General features: G+C 43.2%; 2 protein-coding genes across 3 annotated transcripts in view; one reads left to right on the top strand and one right to left on the bottom strand.

The window, feature by feature from the left end:
- Positions 1-3,595, bottom strand: part of LOC124544870 (short-chain specific acyl-CoA dehydrogenase, mitochondrial) — a 32,235-nt gene extending 28,640 nt beyond the window's left edge. The window contains exons 1-8 of the mRNA XM_047123586.1: positions 3,449-3,595; positions 3,094-3,300; positions 2,795-2,967; positions 2,395-2,656; positions 1,566-1,754; positions 1,344-1,487; positions 1,121-1,248; positions 957-1,052 (exon numbers count right to left, since the gene is read on the bottom strand). Of these exons, the coding sequence (XP_046979542.1) occupies positions 957-1,052; positions 1,121-1,248; positions 1,344-1,487; positions 1,566-1,754; positions 2,395-2,656; positions 2,795-2,967; positions 3,094-3,130 (1,029 nt within the window). The 5' untranslated portion in view covers positions 3,131-3,300; positions 3,449-3,595. The remainder of the gene's footprint in view (positions 1-956; positions 1,053-1,120; positions 1,249-1,343; positions 1,488-1,565; positions 1,755-2,394; positions 2,657-2,794; positions 2,968-3,093; positions 3,301-3,448) is intronic.
- Positions 3,596-3,745: 150 nt separating this feature from the next.
- The window catches only part of LOC124544869 (trichoplein keratin filament-binding protein), a 754,849-nt gene continuing 741,686 nt past the window's right edge, over positions 3,746-16,908 (top strand). For both annotated transcript variants that reach the window (XM_047123585.1, XM_047123583.1), the window contains exon 1: positions 3,746-3,857. The gene's annotated coding sequence lies outside the window, so the exon portion shown is untranslated. The remainder of the gene's footprint in view (positions 3,858-16,908) is intronic.

Genomic DNA, 16,908 nt, shown 5'->3' with positions numbered 1-16,908 from the left:
ATCTCAGATCAAGAAAGACAGATGATAAAAGGAAGACTGACATAGCAATGAACTGTTGTTAACATCTCTTCATCTCTGATGCCTTCTCTGCACTCTGTGCTTTCCTTAGCTTTGATATAGTGCACACAGTACATTACTTGGCAAAGGAAGTGTTGTAAGTCATAAAACATACTTTTACTCTTCTTATCCTAGCTTCCACGTGTGTAAACTTTACTTTTCAGTTGTTGCTGTTTCAGCAGATGGTTAGGATCGACAGAAGCGTCCGATCCAATGCGTCGGCTTCGACCCGTGACGTAAGGGTGTTGTCGTGTGTGACGTCATGACGGTGCGGAGTTTGGTTTGAGTGTGGCTGTCTCCAGTTCCATTTTATCTTATTTTATTTACTTTTCTGATCTGTTCGTTCTATCTCGTGAGATTTGTTTTTTTTTTTTTTAATTTAAAAACACTTATTACTTATTTTATTTATCTGTTTCCTCGAATTTCTGTTTTAGTTTATTATATTTATCTTTCTGATCTGTTCGTTCTATCCCGTGAGATTTTTTTTTTTTTTTTAAAGACAAAAAACACTAATCAGCTACTGAACCATCTTTATCTTCTATGGGTTGCAGGGGTTACAACCCCTGGGGAGGTGGGTGGGTATTCATGCATGGCTGTCTTCACTTACACGTTGTAGCTACGCAAGGCATCTAAATTTGTTTATATTTAGTTTGCCCCCCACCCAAAACACCCCATTTCCCGCGCTTGTCCCGTTAGTGTCATTAGGCTTCTTGTGGAAAGCGTGTGTGTTTGTTTTTGTTTCCGTCATATTTGTGACATCATGGGTCAAAGCAGACGGGTGGGATCGGACGCTTCCGTATTTCCGATGGTTAGAAAAACCAGCTATTATGCTTAAAAACTTATCAAAACTTACTTGCTTTCTTTCTTTCACATATTAAAATAATTAGAGTTCTACACACCTTCGTAAATGGTTGCTTTGTATCTTTTAAATGTGCTGCCCGCCAGGTCAGAAGTCTTGCTGACTCTACCTTCAGAGCCATGTCAGCTATCTTTGCCTGCAACAGTAATACCAATAAATCTCATGTATCATAATATGACATCCAGACTATTCTGAGAAACAAACCTGTATAGCTTGTAGTTTCAATATAGGAGAGCCAAATGCAATACGTTTGCTTGCATAATCAACTGCACAGTCAAGTGATGCCTGAGCAATGCCAAGAGCCTGTGAAGCAATTCCAATCCGACCAGCATCTGAAAGCAAATGGAAATAACAATTATAAATTATGTGCTACACCAGCACTATAAAAATATAAAGACAACTTAGGCATATGCATTAAGAAATTTACCCAGTGTCATCATTGCAATTTTGAAACCCATCCCAAGCTCTCCTAAAACATTTTCTTCTGGCACAGAACAGTCTTCAAATATCAAACTGCATGTTGAAGAGCCTCTTATACCTAGTTTATCTTCCTTTTTTCCCAGTTCCAGACCTGAACATAAATTTTATTTGTGTTAACATAAAAGATATGTGAAAGCATAACAATTATCAATGAAACAAAACTGTGCACCTTTCGTTGGTTTACTAACAAGGAAGGCACTAATTCCACGATGCTTCTTGTTTTTATCTGTTGTTGCGAAAACAACAGTGGCTTCAGATTCATAACCGTTGGTAATCCATGCCTTTGTACCATTGAGAATATATCCTTTGTCTTGTTTACGAGCTGTAGTAGATGCTGCACCAGCATCACTGCCATTTCCTAGAATACATTATACTGATTGCAGATTGATTACAACAGCACAATCAATCACCTAAAGATCTTTAGCAAGTTTAACTAGCTACTTTAGAGTATTCGCCACAAGTATGAGAAACATGTCAAGGTTCCATAAATATTACAAATGAAAAACAAGGATAAAACATAACACTTCTATCCATGATGGACGAGGAACACTGTGACTGTTATGAATAAAGGTTTCTTGAAATTACTGCAACCAGCTACTTTTTATTTTGTTCTTCAATTTTTCTATTATTTCATTACTGATTTTGAACCAACTAGTGGTTCATCATCAGATGGTATATATTTATTAATTGTCTGCAGCAGTGTAGGATTCTTGTAGCTGCGGCAAGATGTATAAACAAAACATGTAAGCACTGAGTGTGGCGGGAATTAATGTGAATAATTCTCGCCACACTGAGTGCTTACGTGTTTCATTTAGGCCTATAAATCTTGCCACAGCAACACAAATCCTACACTGCTGCAGACAATTAATAAATATGTACCATATGATGATGAATCACTAGGTGGTTCGAAACTGGTAATGGAATAATAAAGAAATTGAAGAACAAAACAAAAGGCAACTAGTAGCAGTAATTTCAAGAAACCTTGAAATACAACTTACCTGGTTCACTCAAAGCGAAGCAGCCCACACGCTGACCTGTAGTGAATGGGGTAATAAATTTTTCTTTCTGCTTCTGTGTACCAAATTTGAGAATAGGTCCAAGGTACAGAGAATTGTTGACACTCATTATTACTCCTGCAGAAGCACAACCCCTTGATATTTCTTCTGTGGCAATGGCATACGCAAGATAGTCTAAACCAGTTCCTCCTAAATCCTCTGGAACCTCTACAGCCATAAGGCCTAACTCCCCCATCTTCTTTATCTAGTCAAAACAATATTTGCATGGTGATTACAAGCTCGTTAACAATGACTATCAGTGTGTCAGGGGGGGGGGGGGGTCATGCAGTTTTCGGGGATCTCCATGTTAATTTATGATGAAAGTATTAGGAGAAAAACGTACCTGATCACCCGGGTACAAATGCTCACGATCGAACTTTGAAGCCAATGGTTTCAGCTCGGCTTCAGAGAAGTCGCGGACAGATTTATAAAGCATTTTGTGTGTTTCTGGGAGCTGCGAATGCGTATAAACTGATCTGTGTTGAAAGTGACATAACGGACTCCTGCTAAAGCGAGCTGTAGGAAATGAAAACATGTAGTGTTGTCCCATAACAAACATATAACATATCTTCACATCATATTTGCACTAAATGCTAACAAATGCTCATCAAGGGGTGTCACACGGAAAATCACGTTTCTTACCTACATCCAAAAGTTTTCTTGTTTTACCAACAGACATTTCGAAGAAGCTGAAAACTATCTTCAGCCCTATGTTTACGATTATTAAAGGTATGTACTAAGTGGCTTCTGAACCTGGGAGCAGGGTTCAAAACAAGTCAACCAAAGAAATTAGGTAGCTGTCATTCCTGTATTGGGCAACGCTACTATAATCATTCTTCCTCAACAGCGCTGAAATAAAAATAATTAGTGACAGCTCCGCTATGAAACAAGCATAATATGAAACGAAACTGTGTTTTTATTCATTATCAACCGTAAAAATGAAACAGCTGCAAAGTTCATCATGCATTCATTCCTTATTCTGTATTGATTAGTCAACCTTTCCATTTCTTCAAGTTCCTTTATCAATTCATTTTTTTTTATTGCCATACGCATTTTTAATACCAATTTGCGATTACTAAATTCCACCACAGCAGGACTGAAATACTAAGCAACTGATAAAATTACAAATTTATTTCTGTTTACTACATAAAAGACTGAAACTAGCAAAATGTAGCGTTTATTTCTGGTACATAGTCAGACACGACTCGACCTACAATCAGAGTTGTTAATGCTTGCAGTATGTTCGTTGTTCGACTTCGCAAATTTTGATGACAGACGACGCTTCTGAAAAAAAAAAACATATAAGATCTCTGTAAACAAGTGACTGTGAATGTTTGTTTACGACCGGCGCTTAGTTTGTACAAACTACGGAAGTTAGCCGACAGTTGTGTGAAGTGCTGTGCGAGGTAAGTTAAAATGCACATACCAGAAGGTTGATATTAGTTTTATAGTACAACACCGTTTTTTTATAGATGAATTCGTTTGAATGTCTAAAACAAGCGGTTATGCACGTAAAGATCTTGGCGCGTGGAACAATGTACCAATTCTATCAGATTTTTAACAGACAAATTATATATACAAAAAAATCACCCAGATCGAATCTTTCACTTTCTGTTAAGGAAAGTTCTTCGCTAACACAAGTGACGAAATATGTAATGTTTGTAGAAGATAAAATTGCATTGTGTTCACGGTCCTTTTTTTAAAAAAAATTGTTGAAGTAACTAAGGGACATAGCGTACGAAAACTTAATTTGCAGTGTGATACGAGATCGCTTTCCGGCCGAATGAAGCATTTGGTTAAGTGAGTGACATGAAATTCGATGCGGCATATACATTGACGTTTTCGTGTCACAAATGTATGGCCCTGTTGTACTTATTTCTTATATTTAAATAATTATTGACGATATGAAAAAATCGTCGTCTGCTTTATGGACTAATTATATTTCAAATCGAATATATGTCATATTATTAGGAACTGATGAAGTGATAACAATATTCTGATGTAATAGTCTAGTTACTGTGGAAATTAGCATTAGAAGTAATACGTTAGCTCAAATGACAATTACAATCGAACGATTAAACTCGTCTTCATAGGGTTTTTTTTCGTATTTTGGCATTTATGAAATGGTGCTGACTATGATATTCGACAATTTAATAAACTATCACCTTTGTTAAAAATAGCGTCAGATAATAAATAGATTTCTGACATTGTGGTTAGCATGAAGTTGTGAACAGAGTTTAAAAAGCCGACTGTGGTGACAGACTGATCTGTAGCACAGCCCGACACACAGTTTAGGTTGAAGGTGACTGGCTGTGAGCTGCATATAACCCAGCCAGTAAATCAAAAAATCTGTGTGTGATGTCAGTGTAATCTGTGGGTTAGCCCGAGATCTGTGTAAGGAAAGGTGAGAGTTTGGCTGTTAGATATTACGTAATAATTAACCCCGTTTGAAACATATATCAAGTGCTTTATCTAAAATATAATTTTTTTCATCTCGGACTCGAGATTTAGTTATGCGGAAGTTTGGATGTTTAGTTACGCGGAAGTTTGGTATTGTATTCTGTATGATTAAATTAGATTAGTGCTTGTTCCATAGATCATGAATACGACACTTCGTAATGATATGGAACTTATCAGGTTAATAAAAGGTGTCTATACAAGAGATTACTACACAAAATATTACATGACACTTAATATTATTTTTGGTGATGGAGGGGAATTACCTACTTACTATATCCAAAAATTCATCTAATGAGTAGAAGGAGATGCCATTCAGAAATTCTTTTAATTTCCTTATGTAATTATAAGCCGCCACGAGTAAAATTTCCTGCTTTTCCCTAAATGCGAACAGACCTACAACATAGGGGAACAGTTACATTGCATTACATGTAGCTCACGATACATTGCTTATTTTGTTGTTGTTTTCACACTACAGTTTCATAATATAAATACAAGTCGTATCTTGACAGCGGAGTATTAACTAATTTATTAGTTAAAACACTGGCAAGTCGGGGATATGCGTTACGTGTGAAAATTTGAAGTTCGCTTTCTTTCTCTGACCATTTGTATTCCCTTTGGCTAGTATTGACAAGTGAATAGTTTGGCGGTTATTCAGTTTGTGATCGGTTTCGAACATGTTTTAATTTTGAGTGAGTTCTTTTCCCGAGCTGCCGAAACGAGCGGGTGAATTTATCTGGATTTTTTTAACGATTTAAAAGTCGAGAAGGAAATAATAAATGGGTGCATGACCAGAGGTTTCATCGCGAAAGAGGTAAGTGATGTGCCCCTGTCGTTACGAACGGAAGAAAAAATTTTAATAAACGGTATGGCGGTGTCGCGTAAAGGAAATAATGGGTGTGAGCAACAATTCTCATTATGGAAAGGTTTTTGGTTCGCTCGTTTCCGTCTATCATTTGTCTATGACACTTAATGGTTTTTAAGTTTGGCAACAAATTTATCTCTAAGATTAAAACCTGGAAATGGATGCGTGATGGGTTGGGTTGTTTGGGGGAAGAGACCAAACAGCAAGGTCATCGGATTTGTGAAGGACGGGGAAGGAAGTCGGCCAGCTGTGCCCTTTCAAAGGAACCATCCCGGCATTAGCGTGGAGCGATTTAGGGAAATCATGGAAAACGTAAATTAGGAGGGCCGGACGCGGGATTGAACCGTCGTCCTCCCGAGTGCGAGTCCAGTGTGCTAACCACTGCGCCACCTCGCTCGGTCGCGATTGGTTGAAAGGAATATTGTACAGGAATGTGTGTTACAGAAAAAAAAAATTTAATTTGCTAGGAAAATACTTAATTGTTGAAGTGAATCCCTGTTCTGAGGAGGAAGTAATGCAACGGGCGATGAATATTCGGCGCTATTGAAAGTGTGATCAGTGATTTTCCGTGTTGTCGAATGAGATACTGCTGAATATAACTAAGGAAAAAAATCTTACTTGGGACAACCATAGTGCCTGGTGTTTACAGTACTATAAAAGCCCGTCTGATGGATTGAAACACCTCTCTGTAAAACGAACATTAATCTTCACGTCAAGTAGCTGCGTACAGGAGCACATGCAGACAGCATTTAACGAACATTGTCTGCTATTAAGTGATATTCGCGAGGAACAAGGAATATAAAAATGTATTTGACTTTTACTTATTTGAATGTGTGTGGAGAAGGCAAAGTAAAGACGGAAACTACGTATCAGCCCCGGATTTACTTAATTGCCGAACCGTGGCAAAAACTTGGTAGTTCGCGCCCCCCCTCCGAGATAGGAAGTCAATTATTTTTTCAAAAAATGTTCATTTTGTAGCCTACATCTTTCTTAAGAGATTGTTATATAAAACATATGTTCGAGGAGATATAAGTGTGCCAAAATGCAGCGCCACGCTCCTTCACACAGCATTCCTCTATCGCACGTCACTATATCACTATATTTCGCTCTGTGGAATTCAAACTTGTACATTTTTTTAATGGAAGCCTTCAAACCTATATTCAGAACAGTGGGAATTAAAATCTCCTGCTCCCAGTCGGCCGGTTTGACATCCTACCTCCTCGTAAAAAAAAAAAAAAAAAAAAAAAAAAAAACCTCACAATTAATACAATACTGGGTGGGATTATTTGTGACCTGGGGAATAAGAACTCTTCAGAAAATTTGCGCTCTTTATTGCCTATTAGCTAATAACTTTCTCTTTTGTGTGACCTGAAATTAAATACAGGAAACACAAAACCAGCAAAGGCTAGAGACAAACAAGACAGTACATTTCTTCAGTTCTTAGGTCCCAGCAGTTTTTTTTTTTTTAATCTTGTTACTACTTTACACCCTCATGCTTTCCTTCTGCGAAAGAATCTGCAACTCATCAAATTTCGTCAAATTTTTTGCTGCATGAGAAATCGAAATGTCGTTGTCTAATACTGAAAAAGCTGTTAATACAGATAGTACTTTTTAACGTCTAGTTTGTCACTGTCTGCTAGATAAAACGAAATACGCCTTTCTAATAGTGCAGCAATTGTAACACACGCCAAATAGGCGAGACTGTTTTGGCACAAATTTCTATCTATCATTTACATAAATAGCACGACAGAATGTAATTGACAAAAGTACCAGTATCAAATGCCTATTACGCCTACTACAGGCAAAAAGTTTTATGTTAGGAAATAGTTTGACATTTTGTTCATACGCTCCAGTGTCCCAAGGGTGAGATCGAAAAGTAGCAGTACTACGAAATTTTTGTATAAATTTGGAATCTTCATATTCTTCCATATAATTTGTGTGATGTTCCCGTTCCTTTTCCTTCCTCGTTTTAAAAACCATCTTATCATCACTAGGCACTGTCAAAACTTATTGTCCGGTTAACTTCACTGACCCTGCCGGAATAACCGGTTTGGTTCCTCGTTTCTTCTCTGGTTAGGCGTTTTCAGAGCTATTTCGAGAACAGAATTTAAAGTGGCTGCTAATCGGCACCTGTACAACTGGCCCCTAGTAGGGTAGCGCTCTGACAAATTTTTTTTGTCAAAATTTCATTTTCTTGGATACACCGGGAAGATTATGTGTTATGTTTCTTACCTGTTATTCCTGCTTGTCGTTTGTTTCCACTCTTGTAGTCTGAATCCATGGATTTCGCTAATTACTATAAGAACGCTTATCATTTGCACACCCAGTCAACCACATAATCAAACAGCGACTGGCATTCATCCGTTCGGGTTCATTTGGCTCAGCTCTTGTAGTATCTCCTTTTGTTTGCGGGGAAGGTGTTTGTTTCTTGATGCGACAGACACATCACGTACACTACGCACGCATTCAAAAATCAGCTTAGAATGTGTTCAAAAACCAACAGGGTTGCGTTTCAAAATCATATCAATAATAACGTAGCGGAGGTGCTGTGTCGCAGATAGGCACAACAAAAAGACTGGCACAAATAAAGCCTTCAGCCATTACAGGCCTTCGTCAACAATAGACGTAGGCGCGTGCGCACGCAAATACTGCAACTCACGACCGCAGTCTCAGGCAACTGAAGTCGTACGTACGTGTGTGTGTGTGTGTGTGTGTGTGTGTGTGTGTGTGTGTGTGTGTGTATGGACAAAGGCCTTAATGTCCTGAAGCTTTATTTGTGGAAGTCTTTTAGTTGTGCCTATCTGCGACTTAGCATCTCCGCTATATGGTGAGTAGCGACTTTCCTTGTCGTAATATTGTTGACATTCCAACCTGAATGTTCCAATGTTTGATTCCATGAAATTGCCGCCCGGTGCAAATACCCCTGTTTGCCTCCCCCCCCCCCCCCCCTTTTCGGATCCGGGCCTGCCACTTATTTATGTATTTCATTCATGAAATGTACAGTTGGGTCTGCACAGTGTCATCTCGTCAAGTGCAGTAATTTGTGGGTGTATCCTTAATGAAGTACTCTCTCCCAGATTTGCGATGATCCTAAGCAAAAATGTGACTGAACTAAGTTGTTTTAGGAGTTCCAATTTAAATTGTCATCAGTGTGGATGACTATGAATTGTGAAGTTTCCATCCTATTTGTTACCCCCCCCTGCGGGTCGGGGTGTAAGAATAGGACCTTAGTATTCATGCCTGTCATAGGAGGCGACTAAAAGGAGTTTCGGCCTTAATGTGATGGTCCCGTAAGGGGTTTGACCTGTACTTTTCAAAATTCTCTGTTAGTGTGTACCATTTGGGGAAGGACGCCATACGTGGTGTATCATAAATCCATCATGCCCTCAGATCTGGCACACTCGATATCGTCATGGAGTTGGACTTAACCGAGCTTCCGGCCACTTCGGCTGTGGTGTGCTCCGGGTAGCATACATGCCCTCCACTGTGCGCTTCCATCTTCCCTGTCACAATACAAATGGATATTCAACACCCAAAACCCAGCACGGTAGCCAATCCATTGTGGTGGGGTTGTCATGTATCCTCTTGGTGGTAGCCCCTGACTACACAGGGATCGCACTGCTGATGCCTGAGCTGCTACCTCCCCACGTATGCCGAGGATTAGATGCCTATCTCTCTGGGGCATCAGGACTCCCGGCAAAGACCATCCTGCCAGGTGGTCTTTGATGTGGCTGGGTGGCGCCCGTGGGGAGAGCCCCTGGTCGGAGTGGGTGGCATCAGGGCGGATGACCCGCAATGAAGTGTGGTACATCATCTCTCGCTGGTGGTCCTCCACCAGCCATCTCTAAGCGATCGAGGTCTAATCTCAATGGCAAGAAATACGATCAGAGATCATTTCCCTCCCTGGACACTCCATGGGAGGAATGTGTGGGTAAAGAAGGCAGTGAAGTTTATTCACCCCGGTACCTCGTCTGTACGCGAGTTGATGGTGAATCATTTATGTTGACGAAGCCTCAGTTTTTTGTGGAGAATTTAGAGGACAAGTTCGGGGAGGTGGGTGGCTTGTCCAAATGTGCTCTGGGTCAGTTCTAATCAAAACAGCATCCTCTACCCAGTCACGGAGGTTGCAGTCAGACAATGAACTGCGCGCCAACCTAGAACGGCGAGGTGTTCACTTCCTCCAGCGCGTCCATCGGGGACCAAGGGATAATTAGGTAGCCACCGGTGCCTTCATCTTGGCCTTCGAGGGTGACGCCTTACCCGAAAAGGTCAAGGTGATGGTTTACCGCTGTGATGTGAAGCCATATATGCCTCCTCTGATGTGGTGCTTTAAATGCTGCAAGTTTGGCGATATGTCATCCCGCTGCACTTCTGGTGTCATGTGTCGAGATTGTGGATGCCCTTCGCATCCCAATACTCCATGTGCCCTGCCTCCCATCTGTGTTAACTGCGGAGAACACCATTCCCCTTGCTCTCTGGACTGTATTGTTTTCCAGAAAGGACAGAAGATAATGGAATATAAGACCCTGGACCACCTGACCTACACTGAGGCTAAGCGGAAATATGAGAGACTCCATCCTGTGCCAATGACATACACCTACACCGCCGCTGCGTCAACGGTTCTACCGTCTCCCACTTCGTCGCGTACAGTTGGCTCTCTGGTCCGTCAGAATCCACCTGCCCCCTTGATGGTGGGGGGCACTTCACTCCCTGTCGCTCCTGCTCCATCTACTTCAGGAGCAACACCCCCACAACCATCGGGGACATCAGATCCCACTTCCCAGCCGGAGAAGCGTGAGTCTTCTTCGGCTCCTCTCGCCAGGAAGGGGTCCCTTGTGGCCAACCCTTCTCAGATTCTGACCAGTGGAAAAACGGACACCTGCTAGTGGTTGAAGCAACCACAGGTCGCTGGTCGTAGTGCTTCTTGGTTCTCGCCCGTCCCTGAGACCAACCCAGTGAAGCCCTCCCAACCAGAACCACCGAAGGCCCAGTGCGAAAAGCAGAAAAAGAAGAAGGCTCCCAAGAATCCAGATATTGCAGTGGCACCCATCCTATTGCTTCCTACAAGCTCAGCGTCTGAGGATGAGGAAGAGATTCTGGCGTCCGCTGAGGACCTAGATCTCGCCGGACCCTCGGACGCAGTGGATGTCACTTGCACGGGTGCTCAATCAGTGGCAGCAGGCGACCCAGCGGCGTAGTCTGCCTCCCCAGTCCCTTCACGCCTTTCTCAGCCATGGACTATGTCATCCTCCAGTGGAACTGCAGCAGTTTCTTCCACCATCTTGCTGAGCTCCAACAACTTCTCAGCCTTAACCCTTTCCTCTGCATTGCTCTTCAAGAAACTCGGTTTTCAGCAATGCGAACCCCCACCCTCCATGGCTATCGGTGTTATAATAGGAAACGAGCAGCTTATGAAAGGATATCTGGTGGCGTCTGCATCTACGTCCTTCATTCCCTTCACAGCGAGTCTGTCCCTCTACAAACACATTTAGAAGCTGTCGCTGTTTGGGTGTGGATGCCTCAGGCTGTTACTGTCTGCAGTCTGTATCTTCCATCGGATGGTGATGTCCCACAGCACGTCTTGGCTGCGCTGATAGCCCAATTGCCGCCCCCTTTTCTGTTACTGGGCGAATTCAACGCCCATAACCCTCTTTGGGGTGGATCAGTGGCCGAGGTGCCACTGTTGAGCATGTATTGGCACAGCTCGACCTTTCCCTTTTAAATGATGGTGCCTTCACGCATTTCAGTGTGGCACATGCCACGTACTCAGCCATCGACCTTCCGATCTGCAGACCTAGCCTCTTCGCGTCTGTCCAATGGAGTGTACATGACGACTTGTGCGGTAGTGACTACTTTCCAATCTTTCTGTCCTTGCCACAGTGTCACTCTTCTGGGTGCACCTGCAGATGGGCTATGGATAAGGCTGACTGGGACTTGTTCTCCTCCATTGTCACTATTGAGCCTCTTTCCAATGACGCCATTGATGCGGTGGTTCACTCAGTCACCACCAGCATCATTACTGCTGCAGAATCTGCCATTCCATGTGCTTTAGTGGTTGCTTGAGATTGCTGAGGCGATTAAAGATTGCAGGCGGGCGCTCCAGCATCACAAGCGGCATCCCTCATTGGAACACCTCATCGCCTTTAAACAGCTCCGTGCGTCGGCCCGCTGCATCATTTGCCAACACAAGCAGGAGTGCTGGGAAAGGTATGTCTCCACCATTGGCCTCCATATCTCTCCATCGCAGGGTTGGCCAAGATTAGTCGGCTCTATGGGTATTGGACCCCCCTCAGCGTCCCTGCGCTTTCACTGAATGGAGCAGTTTGTACTGACTCCGACACAATTGCAAACCGCTTAGCAGAGCATTTTGCTTAGAGTTCCGCTTCTGCGAATTACCCACTGGCCTTCCGCTCCATGAAAGAGCAGTTGGAACGACAGAGCCTTTCATTTCACACGCGCCACCCTGAATCCTACAATGTTCCGTTCAGTGAGTGGGAATCCCAAAGTGCCCTAGCCGCTTGCCCTGATACGGCTGCCGGGCCAGGTCGCATCCACTGTCAGATGCTCAAACACCTCTCGGTGGACTGCCAACGACACCTCCTAGACCTTTGCAACCGTATCTGGATTGGTGGTGATTTCCCGTCGCAGTGGCGGGAAAGCACCGTAATCCCCAATTTTAAACCTGGCAAGAACTCACTGGAAGTGGACAGCTACCGCCCCCATTAGCCTCACCAACGTTCTTTGCAAGTTGCTCGAACACATGGTGAGCTGGCGCTTGAGTTGTATACTTGAGTCTCGAGACCTTCCAGATGGCTCCATCTCAGGGTGGGTTCTGTAAGGGCCGCTCTGTTGCCGATAATCTTGTGTGTCTGGAGTCTGCCATCCATACAGCCTTTGCCCGCCATCTTCTTTGACGTGAGGAAGGCATACGATATGACATGGCGACATCACATCCTCTCTACGCTTCATGGTTGGGGTCTTCTTGGTCCACTCCCGATTTTCATTCACAATTTTTTGTCGCTTCGTTCCATGTGCAAGTTGTGGCCTCCCATAGTTCCTCCCGAGTTCAGGAGAATGGGGTCCCACAAGGATCTGTCTTAAGTGTCTGCCTCTTTTTAATTACAATCAATGGGCTTGCTGCGGTGGTGGGAACGTCTGTCTCAGCTTCCTCGTATGCTGATGACTTCTACCTATACTATAGCTCCACTGGCATTGCGGCTGCTGAACGGCTGCTGCAGGGCGCTATCCGCAAGGCGCAGTCTTGGGCTGTAGCGCATGGCTTCCAGTTTTCGTCTGCCAAGACCTGCGTAATGCATTTCTGTCGGCAACACACTGTTCACCCTGAGCCACGGCTGTATCTTGATGGCGAACCTCTTACTGTGGTGGAGACACATCAGTTTTTGGGTGTGGTTTTGATGCCTGGTTGACTTGGCTCCCTCATATTTGGCAGCTTAAACAGATGTGTTGGCGGCATCTTAATGTTCTGCGTTGCTTGAGCCACGCCAGCTGGGGAGCCGATCGGTCTACCCTCTTACGGCTCTACCAGGCGTTAATTCAGTCCCGTCTGGATTATGGGAGCCTGGATTATGGTTCAGCATTCCCTTCCACGTTGCGGGTGCTGGACCCTATCCTTCACAGCGGGATCCGACTTGCATACTTGTGGAGGCATGTGTCCCTCCACTGCGGTTCTGGTGCCAATGTTTACTAGCCGCTTATGCTACACACGTTTGTAGCTTGCCTGGGCATCCCAATTATCATCTCCCAGAACGCCAGCCTCGGTCGGGTTGTACGATCGCAGTTCGCGTCAAAGCTCTTCTCTCTGAGCTTGGGGTTTTCCCTCTTCCACCTCTTTTCCGGGCCCCTCTGTGTATACCCCCCATGGTGTGTGCCTCGCCCATGCCTTTGGCTCGATTTGGCACAGGGCCCGAAGGACTTGGTCCGTCCTGCGGCCTTCTGCCGCCGCTTTTTTTCAATCCTTGCTGCGTTTCAGGGCTCTGACGTGGTCTATACTGATGGTTCGATGGTTGCTCGTCGTGTCAGTTATGCACTCACTCTAGGAGGTCATTACGAACAACACTCATTGCCGGCTGGCTGCAGTGTTTTCACTGCCGAGCTGGTCGCCATCTTTCGTGCCCTAGAGTACATCTGCTCCTGCTCAGGTACGTCCTTTGTTATCTGTAGTGACTCCCTGAGTGGTTTACAAGCTATCGACCAGTGTTTCCCTCGCTCTCATCTGGTGATGGCTACCCAGGAGTGTCTCCATACTCTTGCCTGTTGCGGCCGCTCTGTGGTCTTGGACACTGGGTTATGTCGGCATCCGAGGAAATGAACGTGTTGACGTGCTGGCCAAACAGGCTGTCGGTCCACCAGTCTTATCAATTGGCCTTTTGGAGAGTGACCTCAGATCCGTTTTGCGGCAGAAGGTACTTCGCACCTGGGGTGAAGAATGGCGCTCCCTGCCTTCACCTAACAAACTTCGGGTCATCAAAGAGGCTACCGGTACGTGGCACTGCTCCTTGCGGGTCTCTCGCAAGAAGTCTGTTGTTCTCTGCTGGCTGCGCATTGGGCACACCCAGATGACGCACAGCCACTTATTGTCTATGTCACTGCGGATCCACTTTGATGGTGGTCCACATACTGTTAGCCTATCCCCTTTTAACTGCACTCAGGCAGACGTTTGCGCGGCCTGCCCTTTTAACAGATGACACTGCCATGCCAGGCTAGTTTTGCATTTTATTCGGGCAGGGTGCTTTTCTCATTTGATCTAAGTACTTCTCATTTTTTTGTCTGGCCTTTAGCCTACGATTTTAGACTGGGTTTTTTAGTGTGTTTCTTGGTGGTTGGTTTTTCCTTTTTGTCTCTCTGGTCGGCCAACCACTGTCACAGTCTGTGTGATTTTAATTCCTTCTGTCTGGTCTCTGTCCGAGTCTTTCTTGTCCTGTGTCTTCTCTTGTAATCTCCATTGTTCGTTTTTATTCTTTGCGGGTGTTTGAAGTTTTTGGCAAAAGGGACTGAGGATCCTAGCAGTCTGTTCCCTTCAATCCCACAAACCAACCAACAACCAAACTATTTGTTATTTCTTTACCATGTGTTACACTTATCATTGGCATAGTACACCTAGATGTGTAGAACTGAGTATGTTGTCTTATTAAAACTTACATGAGACTATTCACAGAAAACCAGTCAACGATGCTTTTAAGAATTTTGTTTACCATTTATTCTGTTTCTGTATATATGCTTGGATTGATTACAATACTAGTGTCATCTTAAAAGAGAGGAGAGAGAAAATTCTTCTTGTTGTGTGCTAGTACTAGACAGAAGATAATTTACATATATGAAGAACAGTAGTGGACCCAAGACTGAATCTTGGGGAACACCGTATGTGATTTCTTTCCAGTCGAGATTATGTCCCTTGGCTTATAGTGCCTGAATTACTAAATACAACTTTCTATATTATTTTGGTTAGATATGACATTATCCATTGATTGTCTATACCACTGATCCCATAAAACGTCAATTTGTCTAGGGGAATACTATGATTCACACACTCAAGACTTAGAGCGGTTGCAGAAAATACCAATTTAATACTAATACTAATTTAATTTTACATTATATGTGTGACAGTGGGTTTTATCATTCTATATAAGTTTTTGCGCATGTCCTTCGTCCCTTAGTGTTCCCCACTCTAATGCTTTTAGGCTGGATGTTTTAATGTGTCGCAGAGTGGATGGCATTCCCTTTTTATTCTTGTGGTTGGCCAGGCACAGTCATCCGCTCTCTTGTATTTATCCCTTCTACCTCTTACTTGCTTCTCTCTGTGGTTTTCTTTTTCCTGTTTTGTCGATAGTAGTGTTGGTTGTTCTTCTGGTTCTTCCATTCTTCTGTTATTGTGCTGTACGTCTCCTTTATTTTCTTCTTTCCCTTGTGTAATTATTTTACCGGGAACAAGGGACCGATGACCTCACAATTTGGTCCCTTGCCCCCTTCCCCTCCTTTAAACCAACCAACCAGCACAGGGTGGTGCGGTGATACTAGTTTTATTTGTGTTATTTTTGGTGTTCACTCTTGATGTCAGAGTTAATTGTTTGAGCTAGGGAATTTGATGCCAAGAGTTAATTTTGTGAAGCTACAGGAACTTGTGCTCTAATCTTTGTTTAGAGGTAATGCTGAACATGATAATTTAGTACCAGTGAGGTATCCATTGTGTAATGTGTGTGGGCACGATTTGCCATGTACTATAGCCGTAGGAGGTACTTGTTCTGTGTGTAGGTGAATTGGCTGGAGCTTTGTTCAATTTTAAGGATTTCATCTGTTTCTCAACACCACTGACACTAATACTTGTTTTGTTCATCTTTTCAGTGGTACAAGGATTAAACTGAGGCAATTCTCCTGGATATTCCTTTGTAAAGGGACTTTTGAAATCGGAATTCAGCATTTCAGCTTTTGCTTTGCTACCCTCAATTTCAGTTCCTGTCTCATTCACTAGGGGTGGATACTAACTTCAGTACCACTAACAGCCTTTACATATGACCAGAATATCTTTGGATTTTGTGAAATGTCGATTGACAGTATTCTGCTGTAGTAGTAATTGAAGGCATCACACATTGCTCTCTTGACAGCCAAACATGTTTCATTCAGCCTCTCTCTATCTATAACCCTGGGCTTTGTTTTACACTTGTTGTGCAGTAATGTCTGTTTCTTTGGGAGTTTCTTTACAGTGACTGTATACCATGGAGGTTCCCTCCCATATGAATTATTCTACTGGGTACATAGTTATCCAGTGTGTGTTCAGCTATTCTTTTAAACTCGAGCTAGAGTTCTTCTACATGCTCCTGACTCGTGCTGAAAGTTTCAAGTTCCTCATTGAGGTAAGACATTACTGATTTTTATCTAGTTTACTGAACGTATATGTATCTTTCTGCTTGTTTTAGTTTTCCTTTGTACTTTGGTAATCATTGTTGCCACAACTGCGCCATTGTCACTGATACCAGTTTCAATGTGGACATCCTCAAAGAGATCAGGTCTACTTGTTGCCATTAGACCCAACATATTTTCATCATGAGTGGGGTTCCTAACTATCTGTTCTAGGTTATTAACAAAGAAGGCATTTAGTCAAGTTTCACAGGATGTCTTTT

Source organism: Schistocerca americana, chromosome 8 (genome assembly GCF_021461395.2).
Source record: "Schistocerca americana isolate TAMUIC-IGC-003095 chromosome 8, iqSchAmer2.1, whole genome shotgun sequence".
NCBI classification, from domain to species: Eukaryota; Metazoa; Arthropoda; class Insecta; order Orthoptera; family Acrididae; genus Schistocerca; species Schistocerca americana.
Note: the sequence above shows the minus strand (reverse complement) of the source record. Positions and strands in the feature narration are given on the sequence as shown.